Source organism: Anastrepha ludens, chromosome 2, assembly GCF_028408465.1.
Source record: "Anastrepha ludens isolate Willacy chromosome 2, idAnaLude1.1, whole genome shotgun sequence".
NCBI lineage: Eukaryota > Metazoa > Arthropoda > Insecta > Diptera > Tephritidae > Anastrepha > Anastrepha ludens.
The window spans coordinates 180,180,508-180,203,426 of NC_071498.1; the positions used below are offsets into that span (position 1 = coordinate 180,180,508).

The 22,919-nt window shown below is 38.0% G+C and overlaps 1 protein-coding gene and 1 long non-coding RNA gene across 2 annotated transcripts; one reads left to right on the top strand and one right to left on the bottom strand.

The window, feature by feature from the left end:
• The first annotated feature begins 3,824 nt into the window (after positions 1–3,824).
• Positions 3,825–6,661, top strand: LOC128855973 (putative aminopeptidase W07G4.4). Its single transcript, XM_054091283.1, has 7 exons — positions 3,825–3,936; positions 4,501–4,774; positions 4,881–4,979; positions 5,042–5,183; positions 5,387–5,727; positions 5,783–6,265; positions 6,324–6,661. The coding sequence occupies exons 1-7, from the start codon at positions 3,923–3,925 to the stop codon at positions 6,492–6,494; spliced, it is 1,524 nt and encodes a 507-aa protein (XP_053947258.1). The 5' UTR covers positions 3,825–3,922; the 3' UTR covers positions 6,495–6,661.
• A 5,633-nt stretch (positions 6,662–12,294) lies between these two features.
• Positions 12,295–15,426, bottom strand: LOC128860752 (uncharacterized). Its single transcript, XR_008454294.1, has 3 exons — positions 14,402–15,426; positions 12,770–14,338; positions 12,295–12,707 (listed from the first exon to the last, which is right to left on the bottom strand). It is a non-coding gene; the product is annotated as an uncharacterized LOC128860752 (long non-coding RNA).
• Between the last annotated feature and the right edge of the window lie 7,493 nt (positions 15,427–22,919).

Consider the following 22,919-nt stretch of genomic DNA (forward strand, 5'->3'; position numbering starts at 1 on the left):
ATGGATACCGAATTGGAGGAATTGCTCGATCAAGATCCGGCTCAAACGCAAGAAGAGGTTGCAAAAACTTTGGGAGTTGATCAATCAACCATTTCCAAACGTTTAAAAGCCATGGGAATGATCCGAAAGGTAGGCCATTGGGTGCCGTATGAATTGAAGCCAAGAGACGTTGAACGCCGTTTTATGGCATGCGAACAACTGCTTCAACGGCACAAAAGAAAGGGTTTTTTGCATCGAATTGTGACTGGCGATGAAAAGTGGGTCCATTACGACAATCCAAAACGTCGGGCAACGTATGGATACCCTGGCCATGCTTCAACATCGACGTCGGCGCAGAATATTCATGGCCTGAAGGTTATGCTGTGTATCTGGTGGGACCAGCTGGGTGTTGTGTATTATGAGCTACTGAAACCGAATGAAACGATTACGGGGGATGTCTACCGACGACAATTGATGCGTTTGAGCCGAGTACTGCGAGAAAAACGGCCGCAATACGCCGATAGACACGACAAAGTTATTTTGCAACATGACAATGCTCGGCCACATGTTGCACAAGTGGTCAAAACGTACTTAGAAACGCTCAAATGGGATGTCCTACCCCACCCGCCGTATAGTCCAGACCTTGCGCCATCCGATTACTATCTCTTCCGATCGATGCAACATGGCCTGGCTGACCAGCACTTCCGTAATTACGATGAAGTCAAAAAATGGATCGATTCGTGGATTGCGGCAAAACCGACCGAATTTTTCACAAAGGGAATCCGTGAATTGCCAGAAAGATGGGAAAAAGTAGTAGTAAGCGATGGACAATATTTTGAATATTAAATTTGTAACCATTTTACGTCAATAAAGTTTCAAATTTCGAAAAAAAAACCGCACGAACTTATTCATAGTCCTATTACTTTTCAATGCAGAGTGGCCAAAAACGAAATTCAAGATGGCTCATTTAATATGACTAAAAATATAATCAAAATTCATTAAATTCATTCTAATAACCTATGCCAAAAAAATTCATTTCAACGGAAAGAGTTGTACGAGGTCTCAAAATTTAGCTAATAAAGTTTACTTTAAAATACAAAATGAAAAATTTAAAAATCCAAGATGGCGGCCACAACATGGCGGCTAATTTTTTAAAACTACTCAAATCCACTTAAAATTTATTACTCGGGTATTAGTTGAGTAATTATTTTCTTTTACTGACTTTCTTTTTTTATTTGATAAGCGGGGCAAGTGACTCCCATCGCTACTCGAGAAAATTAATTTCAATATTCCTCAGTGAAGTTTAGGTGTTTCTAGAATTTAAGAGAATTTAATTCGCTTTCAAATCATATTTGCCTAGATTTTTTTTCAACAAGGAACCACTTCAAAGTATTACTAAATGAATTGTTGAACTAAATTCTTAGTATTTATCTTATATGCTCTCTGTAAATTATAAGAAATGCTAACTTTTCTTCATTAAATGCAATGAAACTAGTAAATTTTAAGTTTAATGTATTTTTGATTGAATTATTTTATTTTTTATTAATCTGTTTTTCATAGTCTGTAAGAAGAAATGCATTTTTTAGACTATTAATGAATAAATAAAAAAAATTTGCAACTATAACTCTTTACGTCAATGTTTTGTTTTTGTATCTTCTATTACGTCTGTTTAACAGTTTCTAATAATATGCGACCTTTGGCAGGCACTACTAACGTTCCAAAGGTATTTCTATCATGGAAGAGGTTTTCATAAAGCCATTTATCCGTTCGGAAACGGCAAAACTATAAGAGGCAGTTTTTCAGTTTAGTTTCAGCGTTTCTACTCAGTAAAACTAAGTTTAAACGCCCAACGTAGGCTGGTCTAGAAATTTAAAAAAATCGGCTTGTTGTGTTTTTTTCGATATTTCGAAAGTACAGTATCTTAAGAATATACTGTGAAATTTTCATGCGGAAATTCCCAATACTATAGCTTCTACAGCCCATTAACTAGGTAGAGAGCGGTCCGCGCGCTCCTGTACTTCAAACTTTAAACTCATTTATCTCGAAAGGATTTTTTTCCCCTGGTGTTGTCAAACAAAAAAAAAAACTATGTAACCGAATCGTCTGAAATTTTTATATGTTGTTCACAACATCAAGGGCTATCGCCCGAACAAGAATCATATTATTATTTCAATTATTTCGTTTTTTTCTATTAAAAAACTAAAAAAACCGATTTTTAGAGTGTCAAAATCGAAACCGCGCCATTTTGTAATTTTGTTTCTTATTCTAGTACGGAACTTAGCTACAGTCATACTGATTAATAAGTTTTTTGGTTTTGTGTTTTAGATAAATAGAAGAGCAAAAATGAACAACACCGTCCAAGTCCAATTTTTCGGGAGGGTCAACTTCAGTGCCATTTTTAAAATTATTAAAATTTAAAAAACTTTAAGAAAAATTAAAAAATTTTTTTTAACATTTAAAAAAAATTTTTTTAACGATTTAAAAAACGGTACTTAAATTTTTTGAGCCTTTTATTTAACTTCTTTTACACACAAAAATGAAAACAATTTGATATTAAAGAAGTTAAATAAAATAAATAATAATAATTTTAAATATCGTTTTTCATTTTTTATTATAAAATAAAAATTCCTGAAAATAGCTTAAATGTTCGAGCTCTAGACCACCGGAACCCCTTCAGAATTCACCATAATTCAACTAGCACTACAAAAATGGTCATAAATTGTGTATCAAGTTGTTGTCAGACTCACACCAAAAGTCATTGTGTCCTTATTTTTTATTTATGAATGCATTTTTATTATTGTTATTAGGTTTTATTTTTTCCATTTAAATTATTTTTAATTAATTTTTATTTAAATTAATCTAGTTTAATTTAAGTTTCCTTAGTTTTATTTAAATTTTAAGTTAAACATTTTACATTAATTTCTTTAATTGTTTTTATTTAACTTTTTGAATTTAATTTTATTTAAAATATATTAATTTGGCTCATTTTAATTATACTTTTTATATGTATATTTTTAAATATTTTAGTTTATTTTTAATAATTAACTTTCCAGTTTTAGTTTATTTTAGTTTATTTTAATTTATTTTTATTACTGTTATCATTTTTAATTTTTTTCAGTTAAATTGTTTTTAACCTAATTTTATTTAAATTAATCTAATTTCATTCAGGCTTCTATAGTTTTATTTAAATATTTTTGTTCCATTTAATTTTTTTAGTTTTAATTCTTTATATGTTTTCTTTAACTTTATTTATTTAACTAAAATTAATTTCAGTTATTTTAATTTAATATTATTTTAATTAATTTTACTTAGTTTAATTATTTGTTTTTCTTTGTTTTATATATTTTTATCTTGACGTGAGAACTTCGTGTTGTAAAAATGCGAAGCTCTTGCTTTTACGCTCAACAGTTCGTTATTTTTATTGCAGAGCTCTTCTTATGCAATAGAATCTACAGTTATATTACAGCAGCCAGCTAGCATAGTTTTATTCCCATAACTGCATCATACTCAGATTTTTGGCCGGTCCAAAGCACCACAACGACTATCATAAAAGCCATTAGCAAAACTGTGAAAGGGAACCAAAGTTGGGACAAGCTTCGGGACCGTTCATCGGTGACAATGTGACTTGTTTTTGTCATTCGAATCGAAAAGTATTGTAAGTAAAATATGCAATGTAAAAATTTGTGTTGTTGTTTCCTTAGTTATAACCGTAGTCAAAACGGCAGTTAGCACCCACATTTCCAAAAATCAACGGTTTAAGCGAGAAATAAACTGTCATTAGTAAAATATAGCAATAACAAAATAGTGTGCATGCCAGCCGATAAGTGATCATTTGTTGCAAATGTTGTATTAGGATATTCAGTTCGGCAGGAATAGTTGACGTTGTCGGTTGTTTAAATATTGCATATATTTCTTTTTTGTGTTTGTTACTAAAAATATTAAAATGCGTATTGATGAGTGAGTGTTTTCCTGGCGTTTATTTCACAATTATTGTTAGAAAATTAAGTTTAAAATAGAGTCTAAAGGTGCAACGCATGGAAAAAGATTATTTTTGTAGAAGCGTAAATGTAACGGAACCCTAAGAGGACTAAATGTAAAATTTTCTTTTTGTTCTCACAAAAGGTATTTTTGCAAACACAGTTTTCTAATATTCAAGAAATTATTAGAAACATTAACTGAAGGATAAATCTGCTTTGGAGTCGATACGGCAGTTAGCAGCAAAGCAATTCTTGTATTTATAGCGGCACGATGAGGAAAATACATTCCAACAGTAAATGTTTTTGTTTTTGTTTCCTTTCCCACGATAAGTAAATTAATTTCAATTGCTATATAACGCAAATAGAATATTTCCCACAATAAAGTGCTTATTGGTTTGAAATAAAAGCTCGCCGGGTGCATATTTGCATATGGCCGTGCAAATGCAAAATGAACTTTAAAAATATCAAAAACAAATTTATGTGTATGTACATATGTATGTATATCTAATTGAATTCCACTTGTATTTTTCTCTTCTGCTCTTAGACTGCTGCCTTGCAGAGTCAAGCTCGCCAAGCGGATTCAAAAGTCCAACTGCGATGCAGTCTGCATTATCGGCAGTGAAGTGCCCTCTGAATTGGTGGGTGAATTTGAACAACTCAGCAAATTTGATAAGGAGTTTGACAGTGCCGTCTCATGCTTTAAATCGTTCATACTGGACTTGCCTATAGTTTATTCACCCGTAAAAGAATTAACTGATTACCACGATGTGCGCACATATCAACAAGCAGCGGCCAAGGCGTTGGAGCGCGCCATTAAGGTGAGCTCAATTTTAAAATCAATTAAAATTTATCTGCTAAAGTTTAACTTTTACATTAATGAGTGTATAAATAAAAGTCTATCACCTCTTTATTTCACTTCCACAGGGTGGCTTTGAATCGCCCATGCTGGTCGTGCCAGCGAGCCAAAGCTTCGCCAATACCGAACTTTGTACCGTACTCGGTGCTTTGAACCAGTTATATGTCGTAAGTGGGGATATTATTTCAATATTTTCTCATTTTTAATCTATAAACATTTCAATTTGCAGCCAATTCAACTGCGCGAGGATAAATCGGCGGAGGCAAGGCGAGTTCAAAAGTTATCTCTTTTAATGACTTCGTCCAAAGCTGAGGATATTTTAAAGGAGGCTTTGTTATTGGAATCAGGTCGAAGGATAGCGCGTGATATTGGTGAGTGCATAGAAATTAGAATCTTGTAGAAAATCGATGGGGGTTATCTATGCTGATTGAGCAGCATTGTTTGGCGTTACTAAATGAATAGACGATGCCAAATCGACTTGTAATTGTCAATGCTGCTTGTTAAAGTAGAGTTACTTATATGCGCATGCCTAAAAGTATGCATCGAAATATTAACTGGCTGTCTGCACTTGTAGGTGTTGGTGACCCGGAGCGTATGTCGCCTCCGCGCGTTGAAAGCTACGTTAACAATGCACTTTGCTCAATGAATATGAAACCAATTGAAGATGAGAATGCGCTGGCACGTGGGTTTCCACTTTTTTATGCCATCAATCGCGCTGCACGTCAAGTTCCTCGCCATCGCGGTTGCATCATATTGTTGGAGTATGTGCCACCGAAGCCGGCACGCAAGACGCTCATGCTGGTGGGTAAGGGAGTCACCTACGATACTGGCGGTACCGATATCCAAGCTGGCCGTGTAATGGCTGGCAAGTCACGTGATAAATGTGGTGCAGCTGCTGTCGCTGGATTTATGCAGGTAATGTTGCCAATTGCGAGTATTTTGGATGGAATCTTAAGCTTTTGTTACGCAGATTGTCAATGAGAAAAAGCCTGCCGATGTGCACGTTATGGCCGCTCTATGCATGGTACGAAATTCGTTGGGTGAGGAATCATATGTCTGCGATGAGATTATTACTTCACGCGCTGGTGTACGCGTGCGCGTTGGCAGCACTGATACCGAAGGACCCATGTGTATAGCAGATGCTCTATGCCGCTTCAAGGAAAAGGCTGTCGAGGGCAAACTACCTGACCCACATCTCATTACTATTGCAACTATGACTGGCCACGCTCATCTTTCAGCTGGTGATGGTTACTCCATTGCCATCGACAATAGTGTGGCACATAAGGCTGGACATGCACGTTTGCTGCAAGCGACCGGCCAAGCTTTCGGTGAACCATTCGAGGTATCCGTGTTGCGTCCAGATGATTTCGACTTTAACAAAGGCAAAGCGATTGGCGAAGACATCGTACAATCCAATAAAACACCTTCGAAACAAACAAAAAGAGGTCATCAGGTAAATACTGAATTATGTCGTAAGATTTTTTTTATAAACTGCCATTTTTATTTCTTAGAGTCCAGCCGCTTTTCTCATTCAAGCCACTGGTTTGGACAAACATGGCGTCGATTCGAAGTTTCCAATCAAATATACTCACATTGACATCGCTGGTAGTGCTTGTGTATTTCCAGAGATGCCAACTGGTGCACCGATTGTAGCACTGGCGAAAACCCATTTGGATACTTAATCGTCCGCCTTGTATTTGAACCCATAGTGCGTTGAATGTCTCTATATTTAATTTTTTATTTTTTATTAAATTGTACTTATAACCGCAAATATGTAGATATGTAACTTTGTTACTCTACTTTACCACTACGAAATACAGTCACATTCTAAAAGTCAAGTACTGCCAAATTTAGAGTTTTATTAAAATATGGATTTTCTAAAGTACTAACACATCAAATGCGGCACTTCAAAGTCGCTGGAAACAAGAAACGATCGGAACAGTGTTGTAGATGCGATTCATACCCCGCCATACCAAATTCGCCTGCAGTAAACGTCTGCAGAGGAAGTGTACTTCATATCTCGATGCTCACTATGAACTGTGCCCGATTATTCTAACATTAGAACTTTTTACAGTTTCCAATATGTCCGCCTGCGGCAAGCACTGCTAAACTCTCGCGTGTATTTCTGTCATGGTAAAGGTTTTCACTTAACCATTCATCTGTTCGGAAACGACAAAACCGTAAGAGTATGTTTTTCAGTTCCATTTCACCGTTTCTGCTCGGTAAAACAACGCTTAAACGCCCAACGCAGACTTAACTCAATTCAGAAATTCATTAAAATTGAACTAGCACTGAAAAAATGGTCAAAATACGCCGATTTTTTGTAAAACATTAAGACTCATACCAACAATAGGTACTTGCCATTGGGCTAGACTTATTTTTTATTTATTTGTTGTTTTTCTTTTCCTTTTCCTTTTCATTTAAATTATTTTATTTTATTTTATTCAATTTGATTGAAGTTAGTCTAATTTAATTTACGTTTCTTTAATTAAATTTATTTTTTTTAGCTTTAATTTTTATGTTTCTTTCTTTAATTTCATTTATTTAAGGTTGGGAATTTAATTTTATTTAAAATATATTTATTTGTTTTAATTGAATTTTACTTAATTCTAATTAATTAATTTCATTTATTAAAGGGAATTTAATTTTATTTAAAATATATTCATTTATTTTAGTTCAATTTCACTTAATTTTAATAATTTTTTTCAGTTTTAATTTATTTTATTTATTTAATTAAATTTTATTGAAATGTAGTGATTTATGATTCTTTAGTTTTTTTTATTAATTTTTCAGTTTTAATTTTTACATATTTTTTCTTTGTTTTTGTATTTATTTAACTTTTTGAGTTTAATTTTCCTTAATTCTATTAATTTTGTTTTATTATAGTTTTAATTTATTTTAGTTTATTTAATTCGATTTAATTTAATTTTATTGAAATGTCGTGATTTTAATTAAAGATTTTTAAGTTTTATTTAAATTTTTCAATTTTAATTCTTACATTTTTTTACATTGTATATATTTATATTTTTGAATTTAATTTTAATGTATTTAAAATATATTAATTTGATTTAATTTAATTTTATTTATTTTAATTTTACTTAATTCTAATAATTTTTTTTACTTTAAAATTATTTTAGTGTATTTAATTTTTTTAGTTTTAGTTTTATTTTATTTTACTTTATTTAATTTAAAATATTTTTTAATTGTATTTAATTTTGTTTCGCTTCATTCCTTACCTTTTCCCTCATTTCATTTCATTTCATTTCATTTCATTTCATTTCATATCATTTTATTAAATTTTATCTATTGAAAAAATTTATCACTTTACCTTACGTTATTTTTCCTTACTTTGCTTTCCTTAAATTTATTGCATTGCCCGCAAGCTTTTAATGTTGTTCTGTTGTTGTTGTTGTTGTTGTTTTATGTTTACATTTCTACATTCGTTTCATATTTTTTACCTTTACTGCCGATGTGATTATTCTTGCACCCATTAGACGCGCAAGCGAACGCACAGCACTCATTCTTGTCCATATACCGTTAATCCGGCTTTTGAAAAGTCGGTCAAGAGTGTCTTGTTCATGCTGTGATTGCATAATATTCCGTTGTCCGTTGTCCGTTGTTCATTGTCCACTTTTCGCTGCACCTAACCAGCCTGCACACTCAAACTACCGTTGCGCGGCGCTCCGTTGCTTTCTCTGCTTAGATCCCTGCAGCCTCTTGGGTGTTATTCACCGCTGACTTTTTGAAATGGTCGCCAACCTTCCTTTCTTTTGATCGTTTTCCCCAGTTTTCTTTCGGCTTTCTTTCGCTCCACCTCATTGCCTTGCTATCTGGTTGTTGTACTCAACCAGAAGTTGGCTCCGGCATTGGAGTCTTGCACTTGTAAAGTGATTTTTGTTGTAATTCTTGTATTGACTTCGTTTTTTATGTGTTTCTAGTTCTCTTTGCTTATTTTCGTCACCTCTCAAGCCATCTTTCGGTAGAGTGCCGATCTGCTCCATTGCATTTACATTGAGCCAATATGCGAGTCATTGCATGCTTTATGAGCCCATCATGGCGAGGGGAGTAACGTGGAGTTATGGTGGTGATTCGCTTATCGGCGCAACTTTGTGACAATGACAACGAATTGTGTTATTCCTACCAATTCACAACGGCCAGTGCACGTAGCATTACTCTCAGGTAACGGTTTGATTCTGACAAGTACCGCTGGTGGCGTTATCGAACTGCAGATTATTTTTATGCGCAGTAGAAATGCAAGTGAATGAGAACTTGGCCCTCTTAAGGATAACTATTTTCAGGTTATGCATATACAATAAAGGGTCCTTCAAAAGACGCGCCTAAATATTGTTTTAAAATGAAACATGTAAAAACTTAGATTCTTTCAGAGATCATTATTTCTATTCAAAATACGGCTCTTAAAAATTATATGTGAAAAATTATATAATTTAAATGTCTACCATGCGCACATCTATAGGTAAATTCGTCAAACAGTTGATTCTCGAATGCCTAATTGATGAGAACGTCGAGATATCGATATTAAAGTTTGTTCAGCAACACTTTGCGCAACAGCAGCAATATTCTCAACAAAACGTCCAGTTTTTGGTCTGCGAGCCCCTTTTCTATGCTCGAAAGAATCAGTCTCTTGAAATTTTTTCACCAACCTTTGAGTTTTCGACTCATTCGGATGATTATTTCCACCAAAAAAATTACTAATTTTGCGATACGTTGCTCTTAAAAATCGTCCGCTTTTATTTCCGATGAAAGAATTGGGGAAACGAGTTTTTGGAGGATATGGTGAACCCACAATTAAAATCAGCTAAAGCATACTAAAATGTTTATTGTTGATATTTAAATATTTTCGGCAACTATTTTTTATAATTTCGCAAATGGTTTTTGTTTTTATTTGAAATTCCACCTACGCTCAACGAGTACATCGTCTTTTTATAGTACCTTCTACGGTAAGATGTAATGCTGAATGAAGGAGTTTTATTTTCTTCGAAAGAGGATAAAGCTCTACTGTGGAACTTTCACTAGGTGTATAAGCTTTCAACAATATTAAGGGTTGAAATTTAAATTTGAAAAAGTCGAGCCAAGGAGCACCAGGAGATTTGGTGGCTCCTAAAACACTCAGGCAAAAAAGCCCATTGTATTTAAACTTCTAGAAAGAGGGTAGATAGTCAAGGAGTGAAGGAGAAAAGTATCAGAGAAAGAGATAGGACACAATAGAGACAGAGGCAGAGATAGCTAGTTCTGTGAGAATTTTCCAGATTCTTTGGTAAATCTGAAAATATCCTCCGGTTTGAGAGAGACTTGTCACAAAACACTTTGTAGTTCTGCAGCGTTCTAAACCGGACCATCGCCCTTCATGTAGATTGCCTACATAATCGCTGATCCAATTCATGAATCCTGCGGAACTGATTCCGCCTATTGCCTCTGGCCCTTGTTGGTAACCGCTGATCCACGGTTGGCCAATTCATGGGCAATTTGAACACCGGAGTGTCCTGAAACCCATACATTAAGGGTTACCATGTAGGTATAATTTTACACTCATTCATTTAAAGTTTTCTAGGTGTTACATACAGTGCTGATAAAGCTCGAGACGAAAGGGTTCAACAAATGCCGCTATTGATCAGAGAAAAAACTGTATTTAGATTTTTGAGGTGTGGGGTAAAAACTCACAAACCCCATAATGTTACTCAGGGATTAATATTAACAACCTGATCTTTCAAAACAGCTAATGGCTACCAAAATCGACAATCTTTGTTTGAGAATCAGAACCGATTTTGTTAGTTGTTAGTGGCTTACGAAACTGAGATGAATAAGTCCATAAACTTGTTCAATCCACTCGGGAGCATAGGGCCTCGACAAGACCCAGCCTTGCGTTGGTTTCTTTAATCTGTTTTTGTTTTTTCTGACGGGGTAGGTGACTAGCCTGCAGCTACCAGTCCTAAGTAGTTCTTACTGCTTGGAGCGCTATCTGTGTCTCACAATATGGCAGAAGGATCGCACAGATGGTTGAGGTCTTTGCAAAATTTGTGTGTCTGCGCTATTATCGCGAATGCCCGCTTCCTCTTTGCTGGCGCCACTGATGCAATGTGTAACTGTGTGGTTTTCTTTGTTTTTTTTGCTTGTTTTAGCAGCCACAATGCGAATAGTGCGCAGACTGTTGTGTGGGAGTCAATTTTTGGGGGAATGGGATTGGAGTATTTTTGTTGTTTTTTAGAAACAGGGAAAGTAGGTATAATTGGAAAAAGTGCGAGGACCGTGCTTTACGTGGGATTCGAACCCACACCATCTGGGATGGCAGGCTAGTGCACTTACGTTAGACTACCGAGGCCATCTTTACATACTACGTAAGGGAGGATTAACTTAATTTAAATCTAGCCGAAGTTGTATTAAAATTTATATGGTGCCTTTTTTTATTTTTCGACAAAGTCTCCGTGCAGTTCGTCCAATGCTGTTCTACTTGGCTAAACCCTTTCGAATAATAGGATTTGCCCTAGTCTGAAAAATAGCCATTCGTTTCTGAAATCATCTGCTCGTTTGAATAACATCTTTTTCCCAAGATTCACAAGACAAGGACCAAGTCATTTATTCAGACAAATTAGAGAGCAAATAGTAGTCGGAGTGATCCATCGGAGCCAAGTCTGGAGAATAGAGGAGATGTGAAACGAGTTGGAACCCTATTTCCATTAATTAGGGGACCACAACTGTTGAGGCGTGAACAGGTGTGTTGTTGTGATGGGAAAAGGAAAAGCACTTGACATCATCGATCCAAACGAATGCCAAACACAAAGAAATATACCGATCTGGCTGAATCTTGGAATTTGAATCTGAATATCTCTGACTTTGCGCAAACTTTTCAAACGTCTCTAACAATGCACGTACAGTTCAAGCAATCGGCCCATTCTAGCCATAATTGGTTCTAATTATACAGCGTTTCGACAAGCAAATGAACATGCCTCAATTCACACAATGAAATAGTCAAATTCAAAAACTGCATAATTCCTCGCAGTCAATTCTTTGATGATTCATTAAGTTGTAGACAAACATTAATGTCAAGTCCATCTCCTTAAATACATTAGAATTTCTTCTAATGAATCTCAGCATAGAAAAAACTTTAGCAACAATAAAGCCGACATGTTTTATGAAAGTTAGTTTTTTGTTAAATATCAGTCCAAGATCCTTAATTTGAATAGTGCGATTTAGAATAACGTTATTTATGAAAAAGTCAGAGAGCGTTTTAAGGCAAGCTAACTCATTCTAAAATTCCTTGGTTTTTGATTTTTCAACTTCCAAACTTAGTTCTAAATTACCATTAAATGAAATACTTACGCAACTCTTAGATCACCCGATTTAACCATGCCAGATTCTTATCTTTGGGGCTACTTGAAGCCACGGGTTTATGTCGACAAGCCCTAGACAGCTTTTAAGGAGAATATGCGGTAGGAATGCGAACAGTTATCACCCTAAATCTTGCAGGAAGTCAAGGAAAATGCGATAAAATGGGCTCGAATGGGTATCAACATTGGCGGCAGCTATTTCACGGATATTATTTTTTCTACTTCACATTGTAAAGGCCCAAATAAAGATGTTGATCAGCAATTTTTTTTTGTTTTTTATTTTTCATTAAAAAAGCTATCCATTTATTTGATAAATTTTGAGCCACCTTGTGCTACTAGATGCGTCTACTGTTAAAAGAGTCAATTGCGAGTACAGCGGTGTCATCTGCAGAAGTTCCAACAGTTTCCTCAGTTACTGGTAAATCGTGGGTGTAGAGCCGCTATAGGACTGGGCCCATTATACTGCCTTGGTGTACACCAGCTAAACTTTCACAGAGTTCAGAGTGTTATTCGTTTTGTTTAACAAAGAAATGTCGCTCTTTGAGGTAGGACCTGGTAAAAGTGTAATATTTAGGGTTAGAATGTATTTTATTTTTCATAGCAATCCGTCATACCAAATGCGATCAAAGGCTTGGGATATGTGGGGAAATGAGGCTGTGCAATACTTATGGGCATCACTGCCGTACCAAGCGCCATAGCGATAACCCTAGCCGTATGCATCTATTGGAGCAGCTGCAACCGTAAGCATTTATTTTCATTTTTGCGATACAAATTTGGATATTAAAAATTAACGACGACAAATTAATTGGCTTAGTTCAAAGTTATCCGTGTTTTTATGACAAAATGCAAATATTGTTATTAATTCTACTGCCATATCAGCTATTTATGGTTAAGGCATGTTATGCTTACGACTATGACGTAATGGTTACGACATCACTATTTGCAGCATTAACCTTTACATCCCTAACAATTACAAGCCTAAGAGGAACTTTGTGCATTAGGCTCATTTGCCGATTAGTGCTGAACGTACTCAGCAAATTTATATTTTCTCCAGTTGACATCTTCATCTGCTCCGTCGTCTGTTGTCATAGTGCAGCCGAGGTAGCAGAAGCTTTCGACAAATTTCACTGGGCACCCGTCAACCGTTATATGCCCTGCTTTATTGTGGTTGATTCTCATAGGTTTGGTTTTGTCGATGTTGACTCCAAATCGACAGTGCGTGCCAGCGTTACTAGTCTATCCGCCTTCGCCATGCCAGTGAGTTTGCGAGGCGAAACTCCATTCGATGCCTCTTTTTCGTAGGACGATGGGGAAGAGAAGGGGCGACAGGAGACAACCTTGCCTTACGCCTGCGTTGGTGGATAATGGGTCGCTGATGCTGCCATTATGAAGCACTGCCAGTTCGGAGTTCTCGTAAAAGGCTCTGAGGAGGCGAATTATGTTAGCGGGAAGTCCCTTTCTAAAGTCAACTAACAGCATGGAAAGCGGGGAACACCACTGAACTGATTGTTCTAATATACTATGATGCGAAGAATGTTGGCTTGGTCAACACGGCTTCGGTGTGGGCGAAATTCAGCTAGTTCGTCCCTTAAGGAGATTTCGATACATTGGAGTCTGCTTTGTATGATCGTGGCTGTAATTATTTGTAGATGACGTTGAGCAGGGTTACTCCTCGCCAGTTGCCACAGTCACGCAAATCGCCTTTCGTCGACAGCTTCCCGATGACGCCGTTTGCCATGACGGAGGTAGCTTTTCATTGTCCCAGACGGCGGTGATATGGGGATGAAGAATTTTCGCGGAAAATTGCGGGCCGGCGATCAGCATTGCATCCCCGATCTCCGCTAGATTAGGGCAAGATGTTGTTGTCATGCTGTCAAATTCAAAACTACAATCAGAGCAAAAAAAACTAAGCGCAATGTTGCTAATTGCTTCAAATTGTTTTTTTCCATCTACGGATCTGGTCATCATTGGAAGTCAGTAAAGCACCATTTTGATCTCTAATTGGCTGTTTACTACTACCCTGCAGGATGGTTAGTTGTTTGTTATTGTTTATTCCTGCTGCCGCTTCGGCATCGCTAACTCTTTTCTAATACCAATTCTACCACTTCTACAAATAGTTACTATTTAATAATTTAAGACCCAATTGTGGCTTTAAGCTGAACATATCAAATCCAGTTTTAAGGCTAAAAATAAATAAATAAATATATCATCAATAAATAAATAATCCGAGTATGATATGCAAATACCTCCACGAGTACCTCCAATTAGTTTAAATCGTTTAACTGCTAATGATTGTGGCAGATGAGTCTGAGCCATTACCACAGCCACAGCCATAGCCGGTACCTCAACTGGTGTCACCGAAGTCGTGGCTCAAAATTATGTTACAGTAGCGCTTGATTGCTGTTGTTGCTGCTTACAGTGGCGTCGAGTTGTCAATGCTGTTTGCCTGTCTGTCTATGCGCTCCATAAAGAGTAAGAAAAACGACTGCAAGTAAAATAAAATCAACAACAACCGGAGCTGGAGCTGTAGCCGGAGCCGGAGCCGGCATTAATAATACGAGTAGCAACGTAGCGCAGGGGCAACAGCAGCAGCTGAGTGCAACAGCGTGAAATAAAAAATAACAACAGCAACGACAGAAAGATCTTAAATGAATGCGGAAGTTTTTCTTGAGTTTCGTAACCAGCCGCCGCATACGAAACTGCTACAATTGTTGCAATGCAGCGCAGCAACTAGTGCAGGCAGCAGTGATTGCAGCAATATGCGGCAGCAACGGCAACACCAACAGCAACAACAACGCCGACCACTTAAAAGCAGTGGTAAATAAACAAGAGACAAATATTAAACTAAATCTAATGTGAAACAGACACACACACACACACACACACATGCAACGTAGCTATGTATGATAAACGCACAACAATCGACGATGGACGATGGAGCGGTGTTGGGGGAGTAGGGCGATTTAGTGGAGAGACGAGTAGGCAGACGATGTGATGTTTAAAATGCTGTCACTGCGAGTTGGTGATGTGACACCGGCGGCAGCGCTGACAGTAATGCCGATGGTGGGGGAGTAGAGCGGGTAGAGGGGCTGGGCGAGTGCAAGCGGCGAAGCATGAGAAATCAGCGGCCGAACGCAATGCAACAGCAATCATTTGATTGCAACGTGCAACAAGCATGCGCAATCACATTTACAATATGTGTGTCTATGCAGACACGCATACCCTGGCATCGAAGAGTGGTGAAAGAGCTGGATAAAAAATGAGTTTCGTTAATATCAAAAGTTGGTACAAAAGTGGTTATATCGAAACACCCTGTTTTGCTGAAGGCACGAAACTCCTGAATAAACCCAGCTTTTCCTTGTAAAGGGTGATCAGATTGGAGGTATCATACTTTTTCTAACAGGTTTTTTTGACAGACTATGCGTGACTACTGTCAAACTAAATAAATAATTTTTTTCAGTATTCACTGACTTTTCATCATGGAAAAACTTACGCCTCAACACAGTTTAGAACTCGTCCAATTGTATTACGAAAATTGAGGTTCTATGAAAAGTTTTCATCGCGCGCTCAGGCCAACTTATGGTGTACAGCGATGAGACGCATTTTGGGCTTAATATAACCCACAGCATCTTACAAATGAAATAATTTCCAAAGAGAAAGTTGCATGGGCAACCAAATCTTGTTCACCTTTTAAATCTCCGAGGCCAGATGGGATCATTCCAAAGATGTTACAGGAAACCCTGGACTGTATCTTACCATGACTAGAGGAAATTTTTAAGCGTGTTTAAACTTAGGCCATATTCCACATAGTTGGAAACTAGTCAAGGTCGTCTTCATATCAAAAGTAGGTAGGAAAGGATATGAATCAGCGAAGGGCTTCAGTCCAATCAGCTATTCGTCTTTCCTGTTAAAAACCTTTGAAAGACTTTTGGATATACACCTCAGAAGCTCTTTGGGGATCTGGTATATCAACTGCACAATATGCATACCTTAAAGGCAAATCTACGGAGACAGCGCTTCAAGAGGTGATTCGACCCGAAGCTATTCAAGAACTGCCATTGCATCCATTAAAAACAACCGTTTGGTACGGTCTACGGGCTGGAGGAATCATCGGCCAAGACGAGGCTGGCGCCTATGTAGCAGTAAATAGCGAACGCTATCGCGCGATGATATACGACTCCATAACATTTGCTTTCAAATACTTGTTCTACAGCCCGTGAAATAATGGATTTACTGCATCGTCATTTCGATGAACAATTTATCTCTTGTCTCGGCCCAGTGGATTAGGCCACCAAGATCGTGTGATATCACACCTTTGGGCTTCTATTCGTGGGGTATGTAAAGTTTGAATGCTTTGTGGATGAACCAGCTTCGATTGAGCCATTGAAAGCTAACATTACTAAAGTTATTCACGAGAGACAGACCGAAGCCCTCCAGCGAGTCGTTCAAAATTGGTGGTTACGGTTGGTCGAATTACGGCGCAGTCGCGGCCAATATTTGAAAGGGAAATCTTTAAAAAATAAAGGTCATGAATGGTTCAACACAACAATGGTTCGCTCGCTTCCGTTCTGGAGATTTCGATGTGAAAGATGCACCTCGCTCCGGTCGGCCTATCGTTGAAAAAGTCGATGAAATTATGGAAAATATTGACCAGGACCGTCACATAAGCTGCCATGACATCGCCAAGGCACTAAAAATTCATCATCAAACGGTTTTGAACCATTTAAAAAAGGCTGGTTACAAAAAGAAGCTCGATGTTTGGGTACCACATGAATTGTCTGTGAAAAATTAAATGGACCGAATTAACATCTGCGATTCTTTGCTGAAACGAAATGAAATCGAACCATTTCTGAAGCGAATGGTAACAGGAGACGAAAAGTGGATCAAATACGACAATAACGTGCGAAAAAGATCATGGTGCAAGGGTGGTGAAGCTTAAAAAATGGTCGCAAAGCCAGGATTGACGCCTCGAAAGGTTATGCAGTGTGTTTGGTGGGATTGGAAAGGAATTATCCACTATGAGCTGCTCCAGCCTGGTCGAACGATTGATTCTACACTTTACTATCAACAACTGATGAGATTGAAGCAAGCAATCGAAAAAAACGGCCAGAACTGATCAGCAGAAAGGACGTTGTCTTCCATCAGGACAACGCTAGGCCACACACATCTTTGAAGACTCGGCAAAAACTGGGAGAGCTTGGCTGGGACGTTTTGATGCATGCACCATATAGCCCTTACCTTGCACCATCGCATTACCATTTGATTCGGTCAATGCAGAACTCCCTTAATGGAGTAAAGTTGGCTTCAAGAGAAGCCTTGGAAAATTACTTGTCACAGTTTTTCGCCGAGAAACCACAAAAGTTTTACACTGATGGAATAATGTCTCTAGAAGAAAAATGGCAAAAGGTGGTCGACCAAAATGGTACACATTTGGTTTAATAAAGTTCATTATAAATATAGAAAAAAAATGAGTTGAAGTTTGATTAGAAATACGAAAAGACTTTTTCGACTACCAAATATATTCAGATTCGATTCGTTCGCTTTCACAAATAATTTTTTTTACCACTTAATACTTCATATTTGCGTGGGTTTCGAACTCGAGGCAATCGTACGGTGGTAAATCACTTCAACTCGACTTCGGTCACTGATAATTTAAAGTTTAACTTTGGTTGTCTCTTCACATTAAATCAAAAGAAATCAATTGCTTGCCTATTTACTCAGATGTGAAAGATAGCACGCAGCGATCGCTATGTCTATGGAATTGTATGCCGCTTTGTGCTAAAAGGCGCTGAGCAGACGATAATGGGATAATAGATTAAAAAAAAAAATTTTTAAAAATTGGAGGTCAAAGAAAATATTCATATATTTGTAGGGGTAGATTGGTATACCTGGGACTCGAACCCACGCTTCCGTTCAGACTGGTGTCTTAAACAGCGCCTTAGGGCGTTCGGACGAGCTGTCCAATAAAAAAAAAATACTTTGCTACCATTAATGACCAACCTCAGGCTCAAATATGCACGTATGCACGCACACTTATGCACTCCAGTCGCCAGATATGCGCCACTTTTAGAGGCTAACGTGATGAGCGTGTGAATTTTCTGAATCAATGTTTGCCACTTGGTTTGAGCCGACGGAGGAGATTAAATTAAAGCATTTACAATTAAAATGCAAGCATACACACACACATACGAGTACATGCGAATTGAATACATACCCGTGGGTATAACAAAACACAGTTTGATGCTGATGCCTGGGTGGCTGCTCGCTGTCTAGAATACCAAAAATGCACCTGCTATTGCCGGCCTCGCTCTGTGCCTTGTATTCGTACTAACTGCCTCAGACATTTGATATCGTTGTCATCGATTTTTGGCAACAAATTTTTTGTTGCGTGCAACTAAAAAATTTTCTCATAACTCTCGCTTTGAAAAGGATAAATTCGCTGGTGCGAAAGCTACTGCTGCACAGCTTTCGAATGCCTAATCGAGTGTAAAATTTTTGCTAACCTATGTATAATTCGTTCTCGTTGCTCGTTGCGGCTTGAAACAGGCGCTTAGGATACGTAGGAGTTGAAATTTTGGAAGCTGCAACAGGTGTTGGCTGACTTCGTCATCATTGGACTTGACGTTGACGTGGTGACTCTGTTGTTGGCCTCTTGCGAGTATTTTGCTTTTTGTTGCCACCAGGATTTAATTTACACTTACCGCCTACCATTCAGTGATTTTCGTAGATGGTGTGAAGATGCGAGTAAGTGCGCTACAGTGGTGAGGATGGGCTACTTGAAAGGTTATTTACTATCAAAGTACTTATAAATGCAGTCGATTCGGCAAACAACAATCATCTTTTGCTTCGTATCGCTTTTTGAAGTAATTTACATGGTTGTTTACTATACATTCTGTCAAAAAAGTACCGGAAATTGTTCAATTAAACGCAAAATAATTGTTTAATCATCAAAATTTATTTTGTCGCCATCAAAATAGACTCCATTAGGCCAGTCATCAAAGCAGCTTTTAAACGCGTTTGAAGAGATCTTCTTCAGCTCCTTCAGCGAATTCTTCTTCTCCTATCGACTATCGAACGGCGTCCGCGAAATAACAATTTAAGTTATGGGGAAAGGAAAAAGTCACAGGGGGCTAAACCGGTGAATACGGTGATTGTTCAATGATATTTGTAGAGTTTTTGGTCAAAAAAGTGTTCACAATATGAGCCTGGTGAGACAGTGCACTATCATGCTGCAAGATCCATGAGTTTTCTTTCTCCAAATTCTACCGTTTCCTACGCACATTCTTCCTCAAACGTCGCATAACTTCCAAATAATATTCTTTATTTACCGTAGAACCATTTGGAGCGAATTCCGAATGCACAACACGACAACAATCAAAGAAAACTAGTAGCATGACTTTCACTTTTGACCGACTTTGATGTGGGTTTTTTTGGGTTTCGGCTCATGTGGATAGCGCCACTCAGCCGCCTGTTGCCCGGTTTGCATGTCGAACTCATATACCTACGTCTCATCACCTGTTATGACTGTTATGATGCGCTGGATAGACGTTGGGTCAGAATTCACTTGCTCAGGCATGTCTTCAGCCACCTTCTTCCGAGCAGCCACACGTCTCATGCACAAATTGATTCGTGAGAGACTCTAAGCTCACGATCTACCTCCCTCATACTTAAATGATGGTTTTCCTGTTTTTGTTTCTTTTTTTTTTGTTTCTTCATAAATTGTTTAAATTAAATAGTTTATTATTAAAAAAAATAAATGTTTTAAAAGTCCGGGATCTGGATATATGTGTCTAGAATAACGGGTTAAATTTTTAGCCAAATCGGTTGAATTGCTTTGAGTCAGTGATTCCCCGAAATTTCGAAAACATGGTTTTGAGAAAAACGCGTTTAAAGTTTCGACAACTGCTGCTGCTGGCGAGTCACACACTACGGCGTGCTTTCTTATTTTAGCTATATTTTTAAAAATAATTAACATTTCTCTCTGAAATTTTTATAGTATATTTTAAAGATATTTTTCTTCCGAAAAATGTAAAAAAAAATTAAATTTTTTGAACCCGTCACACCGGGCTACTACCTTATATTATATTAAAAAATAGCATTTTTCTTTGAATATCAAAATAACACCTCTGTTTGGAAAACCCTATATACGAGTATTCAATATTTTATTAATGTGTTTAAAAAAGTTAAAAAAAACTCAGTATCATGAATTTTCCTTTCTAACTGTTGTTTGTTTCTTATTCAAATTCGTACTTTACGCATGACTTGAAACTTTATAGGGGACTTGTTAGAATTTCTCGAACTTGTTATAATTTTAGATATTTTATTGGTGTTAATTTTGTGTTTTTGGATAATACTGAAATAAAAAGACAGATTTCTGAAAAGCTGTGGGGAAGTGGGTTACTACTCTGTTGCCAGAAATAGCTGTAAACCAGAAATCTCTTGCGAGTAGACAAAGCTTCATACTTTACGCACCACTACTTGAACAGCTACCTTTCCATGTTGATGAATCGCAACCCAATATCCTAAGTCTTATTCTGGAAAATGCAGGACAGCTACAGAGAAAATGCTCTGCAGTGTCGTTATTCACAAGACAGGATATCGGGCTGTCTACTACCGCCTTTGATTACACCCACCAGTACTCTCAGGTCCTTTCTGCTGAGTTTTAGGAAAAAGGTCGTTATTTTCCTGTTTGGTTCTTTCACAAAGCACTTGGCTACTCTGCACGAGTTCAACCCAGACCAACGTCCTCTATGGGTAGACCCCATGAAGTCGTCAATCCATAGTTGAATCGATGCGAAATTAACACCTAGAAAGGGTTCAGGGTCTAGTGGCATACTTGCAGACACCCAAATAAGACTAACTTTGTTGTGCTTTGCAACACTGTTCAGTTTTGTCTTACAATCACCGACTAACTTCGAAGAGCAGCGTGGGTTAGCAAGGGCTTTCAGTGCAGCTTGACTGTCACTACAAATTCCAATACTGTTGCTCCGCCACTTTTTCTCAATTAGCCAGTACGCCACATTCAAAATGGCATAGACTTCCGTAAGGAATATCGTGGCCACCTGTCCTGTGGCATAGGAGTACTTCGCGTCTTCGTCTAAGTACCATCCAGATCCGCTACCATCACTAGTTCTGGATCCGTCGGTGTAGAAAGTGAGCTGAAATGCCGTTAATAGTCTGGTCTTAACCATTGATCTCTGTCTGGGATCAAAACATCATACTTTCTTCCGAAGCTAACGACAGACACCCGATTGTTCACTGGCATCGAAACAGTGTGCACCGCTCTGACAACTGGTGGTATATTTGACAGTGGCCAGTGCTTACTTCATTTCTCCAGACTCCGTTTAACTTGAGCCTGTACGTCGCCTTCATTGCTTCCTTTCGAATTTGAAGATCTAGAGGTTGCAAGTTCTGAATGGCAATAAGGTCATTACTAGGGTAGGTTATGAATTTAATAAAATCTATAGAAATGTGGATCTTGATTTTGGCATGCCGAGTTCTCATGTAACTGTCACGAGTAACTGTAAAGAACAGTTTAATGCATTCGATGACATTAGGAGTGGAGTATATTTTGAAGCAAATAGGTGCGGGTATTCCGCTGTAGGCTCACATTCGGATGACAGCCACTGATAGTAAGCGCGCACATTTTCAAAGAAATAAAGATTGCCGCAACAAAATCTATACCAATCAGTGTCTTTTTCGTGTGCAGAGACTCCTGTTGACTCTTCCAGCAATTTTAGTTGTTTAGGAAAGCACTGTGATCTCTTTCATTCTGCACCAGGAGATTTGGTGGCTCCTAAAACACTCAGGTCAAAAAGCTCTGGAAAGAGGGTAGATAGCCAAGGAGGGAAGCAGAAAAGTATCAGAGAAAAAGATGGGAAAGAATAGAGACAGAGATAGAGATAGTTAGTCCTGTGAGAATTTTCCAGATTCTTTGGCAAATCTGTAAATATCCTCCAGTTTTAGAGAACGAATATTACTCATTCTCATGACATCGGAACCCAATACTCGTAGCCGTGCTCTAGCAAAGGCAGGACACTCACAGAGAAAGTGTTCAGTGCTATCTGCCTCCTCCAAGCATGACAGGCTGGAATTTTTGCTATCTCTTTTTCCAACCATTCTCGGGAAAAAGCATTGGAACAGTGCATCTTTACGATGCCGTCAACCACACCTTTTCTCTCGAAAGTCGGCGCGTCTTTTGACTCACCGATAGCTTTCCAAAGATAGCTGTCAAGATAGTCTTGTTGCCCTTTGGACAGTAGACCGTCTTGTTTGTCGGTATGTATCTCCACCGTCATTGCCTTTGCTGCAATTCTCGCGAATGAATCGCCAGACGTTGACGGAAGAGTGCCACTCGATATTTGAGGTCCCTTAGTCTTTGCCTTGTCAGGCAAAGGTTTGCCTGCCTTGGATTGGGTCGAGGATGCAGGCATTTCCGAATTCCGTCTGTCGACTTTCCTCTTCTTAGGCTTTCTCCTCTTCCCGGTCGTTGGCACAGACCCCGTTTCGTTTCCGGAAGAGTGCAGCGCTACAGAGGAGTCCTCTGTTCTGCCACGCTTTCCCGTTTCCATTACAGGTGTCGAGCTTGAGTACTTACCTTAGCTAATGCTTCGGCTTGCCTCGCCTTCTGTCTTTTTCGTTTAATCTGCCTTGCGGTTAGACCAACACCTGCGTTCGACTCTCCAATAACTTCAGTCTTTTCACCGGTACTTACCTGATTCGCACCAGGTTTAACCGTTGTCAAAGACTCACTCGGTACCAGAG